General features: G+C 47.9%; 1 protein-coding gene across 1 annotated transcript in view; it reads left to right on the top strand.

The window, feature by feature from the left end:
- Nucleotides 1-598: 598 nt before the first annotated feature.
- Nucleotides 599-7,819, top strand: part of ENDOD1 (endonuclease domain containing 1) — a 46,678-nt gene continuing 39,457 nt past the window's right edge. Inside the window, exon 1 of the mRNA XM_069202411.1 lies at nt 599-1,022. Within this exon, the coding sequence (XP_069058512.1) occupies nt 729-1,022 (294 nt within the window). The 5' untranslated portion in view covers nt 599-728. The remainder of the gene's footprint in view (nt 1,023-7,819) is intronic.

Below are 7,819 nucleotides of genomic sequence, written 5' to 3'. Positions count from 1 at the left end.
GTGCCAGCCCTCTGAGACTCTAGGGTTGCACCGGATTGGAGGGGGCACCCTACATCCCTTCAGTGCCAGCCCTCTGAGACTCTAGGGTTGCACCGGATTGGAGGGGGCACCCTATATCCCTTCAGTGCCAGCCCTCTGAGACTCTAGGGTTGCACCGGATTGGAGGGGGCACCCTATATCCCTTCAGTGCCAGCCGTCTGAGACTCTAGGGTTGCACCGGATTGGAAGGGGCACCCTACATCCCTTCAGTGCCAGCCCTCTGAGACTCTAGGGTTGCACCGGATTGGAGGGGGCACCCTACATCCCTTCAGTGCCAGCCCTCTGAGACTCTAGGGTTGCACCGGATTGGAGGGGGCACCCTATATCCCTTCAGTGCCAGCCCTCTGAGACTCTAGGGTTGCACCGGATTGGAGGGGGCACCCTACATCCCTTCAGTGCCAGCCCTCTGAGACTCTGGGACTGCGCCGGGTGGGGAGGGGGCAGTGGGCCACCCAGACCCCTCCAGTGCCTGCAGCCTGACAGCGCGGCTGCAGCTCCCAACAGGTCCCTGCTCCTCCCGTCATGCAGAGAGCCTCCTCTCCAGCGGGGCAGGTCTGTGGTGTCACGTTTCACTTCCCCCAGTGGGCTGCTCCACACTCCTCCCCGCCTGGCCTCGCGGCGGAGCCTGTTCTGCGGCGCAGGTAGCTCGCTGAGCGCACAGCAGGCGCAGCGCTCACCAGGACCGGAGGATGGAGGCGGCAGCGGTGCTGGCGCTCTGCGCCCTGGCCTTCCCGCACCCCCTGCACGCCAGGGTGCTCCGGGCCGACGAGGACGGCTTCGCCGAGTGCAGCCTCTTTTTCAAGGAGCAGAGCCCGCCGGAGGGCTTCGCCGATCCCTCGTCCGTCAGGATCTGCCAGAAATACAACGGGGAACCGCGCTTCGCCACCCTGTACAGCACCGAGCACAAGATCCCCTTGTACTCCGCCTTCAAGTACATCGAGGCCGCCGCCGGCAAAGATGAAGGCTGGCTCGTCGAGCCCCAGGTAAGAGTATCTCCTGCCTGGCAATAGGCCCTGGCGACAGGGGGGGGGTCTATTGATATAGCGCCCAGAAGGTCACTGTGAAAGTTATACCTTTCATTGTAATGTTTCTCCCTCACGTACCCTGTGTAAGAGCAATTACATTGCTAAATATTACTTCTTGAGTTGACTTTAGAGGGGTGAGAGTTTAAATCGACATCTGGATTACAACCTGTTAGTACTGCATGGTGCAAAGACGCTTGAAGCAAGTGCATGCACCCCATGGACTGTCTCTGACGCTTCCTTTGGAAGATCACGTCTTTGTGTAGGGAGCGCATTTGGCCTGGCACGTAATCTTGTGCCCGGGGGTAACAGGCGCTATATAAATGTGATTACCATACAATACAACTGTCTGCCTTCGACCTGAGAGTCCGCATCTGCCCCTCCCTGTTCCACTGAAACACATAAACCCGCACAGGGTGTGACAACCGGGGGAATTTAGCACTTCCCCGAAGCTGCTCGCACCAATAAATCATCTACCTGAGGCACCCCTATTGCAGATGACACCCCAACCCCGGCCCTAGTAATCCACTCACTGCATCGAGGGTGCCACAGAAGCGAGGGCAGTAGGCCTCGCTACCTCCTGGGCAGTAGCAAACGGCGGTGCAGAGGCCATCTTTCATCCATGAGACCCCGACACTAAATAGGTGCAGGCCCGCGGCGCCCTAACGGAGTGCATTTGAAAGGCTGGGGTTAATATATGAAACTGTCTCACAAAGTGATCCCTGAGTCACCTCTCAACAGATTCCGCCGTTCCTCTTGTTACAAGCTGTGACTTATTACTGGCAGGGGGGCTTGTACCACGCGCCCTGAAGTATCCCTTGCAAGTGCATCTTAGCGCTGTATCTTAAAAGGGGGTTAACATGACAGACAAACTGGTACACATGGAGCTGGCATCCTCTCAGCTGTGTCTCTGTTCCATCCTCCGTGGTTCTCACGAGCCAGTAGGACACTAACCAATATGTGCGACATCATTGGACTTCTCTACCCTTACACACACCCCACAACATTCTAAAATCCGCTTTTTTGCATAGTGCTTAAATTCCGGGTTAAACGGCGTCTTGACGCCACTGCTTTATGCTTACCCTGTTAGGGCACGTTTGTCAAGTATTTGGGCATCTTCCATTCTTCACGGCCTTACATCCTCATTCTTTACATATGTTGTGTATCATCCCTCACAAGGATGCCTCAAAAATACACATTCTGCTTCTGCCAGGCATGGGCCTGCTGACTGTTGTGGTAAACCTGCCCAGCGCCAAGAAGCATAGCTGAGTCGACTTTCCCATTTTAGCAGCTGCGTTTCTTCCCTGCGCAGTGCTGGGAGGAACCCACTGCTGGGCGGCTGCCTCCCCATCTCCCTCCCAGGCCTGCCAGCCATTTCTTGGATCGCGTGACGTGACAGTGTTGAAAAAGCATGTTTTTGTCGGGTCAGGAATTTTATAGGCGAGCCTGCCTCCCACTCACGCCGGTAGAAAGCCGAGTAATCAGCCCGCAGCCTGCACTGGGTGGGGCTGGCTGCAAAAGCACTGCAGCGAAGAGCAGCTGACAGGCCCATCGGCCCAGCATCCCCGCTCCCAGGCTGCAGCAGGCGCACAGAGCTGGTATTGTTCTGCAACAGTGGGGACGGTGCACGTTTTGTACCTCGGAATACGTGACACAAATACTGCGTGCAGTTAGCTGTGGCAATGCGTGTGTGTTTGGGCTTCTCAATAAAGCTGTATTGTGTCTGTAGACCGCAGGGAGCTCGAGAAAAGGATGGCTTTCCTTTGGTGTGTGGTCAGTCCCCCTTTAGATAAGCCCCATTGTCTGGGCTGGCGAGCTGTATGTAGGCCGCCCTGACCTCCCCTCCCACCCTGGCTGAACGCATCCCTGACCTGGGAAGTGTTTTAATAACCCTCAGGGGAGCCTTGGCAACGCAGTAGGTCTCACCTTTGTGACCTATTGGCTTTGCCAATGCTTTTTGCCGATGCTGTACAGCATCAGTAAAAAAGAAAGACGGAACATGCGCTGTGCTTATGAGCATGTATGCGTCATGATGCCATGTGGCTGCAGCCACATTAAATAGGCACGCACATGCTTCAACAAATATGCATACACCAAGCGAATGACGAGGTGGCCATTTTATTTTTTAAATTACCAATTGAAGATGGTGTACTCCACCTAAGCAGTAAATAGAAACAAGTTTTTTACAATGCAATAGGTCTTGCATTTACTTGAGTAGGAGCTATTGGCATTGTAAATGTGGACTTTTTTGCCTCATTAATTGGTCAACCCTGCCGCATATTTTGGTCCTTTCTGCCACATAATTCCAGTGGTCCTGCATATAACTAAAGGGCTAGTAGGCCTACTGAATAATTTTTTTAAACAAGGCCCTTTAAACACAAACTACTCCCAGGTGCAAAACATATTTACTTGGCAGCTGGTACAGGCGACTTTGCCTGCGGGGCAATTAATAAATAATTGTATTCCAAGAATGCATGCTTATTGGATCACTGCCCCTTTACTGCAGACTGGTGAGTCAAACAAAACGCCCATGATTTTTCACATGCTTGCGGAGAGTCACCTCACATGATATTAATGATCCTCAGTCAGTCTTGAACTGAAATATTAGTTATAAAATATTGACCATTGTACAGCATAATCAACTGTAAGCTTTCTTCAAGGTTAGTTTTATAAATACACGCACACACATCTCAAGTTTCACAGACTCAAACATGTGCAGTTCATCTAGTCAGGTTTCTGCTTTGTATTCGCAGCTTGTATCAAGTTATAAAAATAAAACAAGTCCCAGAATGCAAAGCTGAAACATAAACTAAATGAGCGAATCACGCATCGAACTAGAGAGCTGGACAACTTTACGAATACTACTCCAAGGGCTAGTTTCCAGCTTGCATCACATTATAAAAATAAAACTACAAGTCCCAGAATGAATATATTTACTGCAAAGAACTTGTACTAAGCAGATCAGATCATATAATGTATAAATGTCAAAATAACTCTTGTGATTAATGTTCTTTTTGGAGAGAGAACGTACTTTTGTCTAGTGGAAGTTTGGACTCATTATAAAGTAGCGCAGAGGGTTAATGTTCTTTCTGGAGAGAGAACATACTTTTGTTTAGTGGAAGCTTAGACTCATTATGAGGTAGCGCAGAGGGTTAATGTGCCTCCTGCAAAGAACATGTGCTAGGCAAATTACAAAGTGCATATAATGTAAAAATGTCAAAATAACTCTGGCGATTTATGTTCTTTCTGGAGCATAAACATGCTTATGTCTGGTGAAAACTTAGAGTCATCATAAGGTAGCACATAGGGTTGAAATGCCTGCTGCAAAGAACGTGTACTAAGCAGATCAGAATGAATAAATGTAAAAACGATACAGTGGATCGAGTTTGCGCTCTGAGCACCATGGCAGCCAAGAGAATGTACTTTTGTCTAGCGGAAGCTTGGAGTAATCATAAGGTAGCACACAGGGTTAATGAGCCTGCTGCAAAGAACGTGTACTAGGCAAACCACAAAGTGCATGTAATGTAAAAACGTCAAAATAACTCTGGCGATTTATGTTCTTTCTGGAGAGAGAACATACTTTTGTCTTGTGGAATCTTGGAGTCATCATAATATTGCGTACAGGGTTAGTATGCCTGCTGCAAAGAACGTGTACTAAGCAGATGAGAGTGCATAAAGTGTAAAAATGATACTGCTGAGATTGCGCTGTGAGCGCCATGGCAGCCAAGAGAATGTACTTTTGCCTAGGGGAAGCTTGGAGTCATCATAAGGTAGCGCAGAGGGTTAATGTGCCTGCTGCAAAGAAGGTGTACTAGGCAAATCACAAAGTGCATGTAATGTAAAAATGTCAAAATAACTCAGGCAATTTATGTTCTTTCTGGAGAGAGAACGTACTTTTGTCTTGTGAAAGCTTGGAGTCATCATAAGGTTGCGCACAGGGTTAGTATGCCTGCTGCAAAGAACGTGTACTAAGCAGATGAGAGTGCATATAGTGTAAAATTGATACCGCTGATTAAGTTCGCACTGTGAACGCCATGGCAGCCAAGAAAATGTACTTTTGTCAAGTGAAAGCTTAGAGTCATCATAAGGTAGTACAGAGGGTTAATGTGCCTGCTGCAAAGAACGTGTACTAGGCAGATGAGAACACTCTGAGCGCTGTGAGCGCTATGGCAGCCACAAAGCACAGACAAAAGAAAAAGTAGTTAGCTGACGCTGAAGTATATCAGCAATCGTACAATTATCCCTGTAACAGGGATGGTGTTCAAGGCGGTAACCAAACCGCCCCAAGGTGGGAAAAACGTGAAGCATTTACCAATGACATCAAGTGGTTTTTGAAAGGCAAGCCCACGAACGAATGAAAGTGATGGGCGTGATGTGGGCATGGTTAAAAGCCCACAATACTTACAACAGGTCAAAGCGATTGTGTGCCCCACCTAAAAATGACGTACAAAAGCAGACTGACCCGGTGGTAGCAAATAGGAACTGGCAGGCAATCCAAAGCAATCTAAACAAGCATTTGCAATGCAACGGGTCTCGCGTTTGCTCACGTTAGAGCTGATCGCGTTGTAAACTCCTAACCCGACTTTTCATCTATCGGCAAAAGTGCTTTTGTGTACGTAACCTGAAAAAGTGAAATTAACTGTGTAAAGCGCTCGACTTCTGCCAAGCGAAATCGCGCTAGGAAAATAGAGAAAAAGTAATCCACGATCCGACAGAAAACAGCGAGCCTCGCATGTTTTCTGTACTTGGTCGCTGCGCTCGAGGAGGGCTAACCACCGGAAAAGGCATGACATGTACATGCCTTCCACTAATGAAAGCAAGCAGATTTTACTAGGCAAGCCCACTAACCAATGAAACACACTGACGTGAGGTCGACAGGGCTCCGAGCCCTTTTCTAATAACTAAAGCGTCTCGCTGCGATACGCATGCGCGAGCGCATGCAACGCAGGCTCGACCCTAAAAAGCCTCAATGGTGCAGGTGAAGGAAGCAACAGGCAGTGGGAATGGGGTGCATTAGGAGCTCTTAGGCCAAGTGTGGAGGGGTTACTAAAAATAAAAAAAGATGAGGTTGGGGAGAAGGGAGCAAGACGGATCAGGTGGTGGGACGGGCATTGAATGGTAAATCAGCACACAAGGGAGATAGGGAGTGGAGGTAGGCAGCTTCGGACTGGGACAGAAAATAGGCCTAAGTTCCAAAATAAACGTGCCCCCATTTGTGAATTTGATGCCTAAAAAAGTGTTCCACGTTTGCAAATTGGGGCAGTTTTGAACTTCTAAAGACAAGCTGTATACGTGTTTTACAAGATAAGGAACTGCTTAGATTTGAGCTTGCTGCAGATTATATTTGTTTTAATATCAGGGAAATCAACAGTAAAAACTTGCCCATCAACCTATCAAAAAGGCCCACAAGCAGCCAAAAACACCCCACAGTCCAGCGCATCGGGCACTGCCCTGCTTCCCTACATTATTTTCAAAGAACAGAGGTTCTCATTAGTGATGCAAATACTAAAATAATACAACTGGTTCTAAATGCAATAAGGCTGCATACAGGTGTTAAAGTCATAAAAAAAATAAACAAAAGAAAAATAAAGCAAATTATATAAAAGAACCATCACCCAATGTAATGGTTACTTTACCACAGCTTAATTTAGGGCTAGATGTGCTGACCCTTCTGCTTATTTGTTATGTTCAAGCCTTCACATTCAGAGAAGGGGACCACACTCAGACCACTTCATGCAAGGTTGTGTAAAAGACTGTGAATCCGGTTACATGTTAAAACAAAAACCACCAGGAGGTGGTGGAGGTGATTGTGGTCAAAACCTGATCTTCTCATGCTAGCAGAACTCCTGCCACATGGTTCAAAGTCAGAGCCTAGGTAAGCATGACAGCACACATCACAAGCACACACAGAAACCATCAGCATAACTCCAGGCACAACACTCAGCTTGAAGAGTGCCCCGCGTCACGTTCAGCCAGTGTAGCCCTGGCTGTAAGTCAGAGCAGACATTTCCTGTCCATTTCTGAGCCAATGGAATTATGTGGCAGGGGAGGGTCAAATTATGCAGCAGGGTTAATTAAATTATGCAGCAAGAAAAGGCAAATTATGCAGCAGTATACCATAGACTTTGTGATAATACTACTTCCTTTTTTCATTCTTAAACTGAGCATTACCTGTACCTCGTTAGTACCACTTTAAACACCCAAATTTAGCAATAAGCCACAGAAAGGTGACCAGTCAACCTTTGCAAAGGGACTTTCACTGCACGGCAACACGTGTCACTGTGTTTTTACTAACTTTTGAACCGTTTGAGCTGGATTTTTTTTTTAATCTGCATATCATGAGACAGGTGATGGATTATGTGGCAAATCTACAATTATGCGAAAAGTGCTGCAGATGCACAACCGTACAATTCCTGAGGCCCTCCATATAACCCCATGCCAAGTGCAGCCCCTAGACCCGGGCTCATAAACACAGAAACGGGCCTGCCTGTCCCTCCTGTACCTCACAGCGAGAAGCTCGTCGTGCTTTGCTGCCATCCCAGGGCACCTGCTAGAAACAGGAGGCAATGCAGTAAAATGTGCCTATGAATGTCACCGAGCGAGACGAGGTATTTAAAACGCAAACAAGAATGCCACGGGCACAGAAATGACAACCACTGAAGAGGCTGCAATAATGTAAGTATTACATGTGTTTAATTAGCTGATTATCGTCTGGCTTGTCAGGCTAATATTATTTAAGCTGCGGTCTGATGCAGAAG

This window comes from Pleurodeles waltl, chromosome 8 (assembly GCF_031143425.1).
Source record: "Pleurodeles waltl isolate 20211129_DDA chromosome 8, aPleWal1.hap1.20221129, whole genome shotgun sequence".
NCBI lineage: Eukaryota > Metazoa > Chordata > Amphibia > Caudata > Salamandridae > Pleurodeles > Pleurodeles waltl.
Note: the sequence above shows the minus strand (reverse complement) of the source record. Positions and strands in the feature narration are given on the sequence as shown.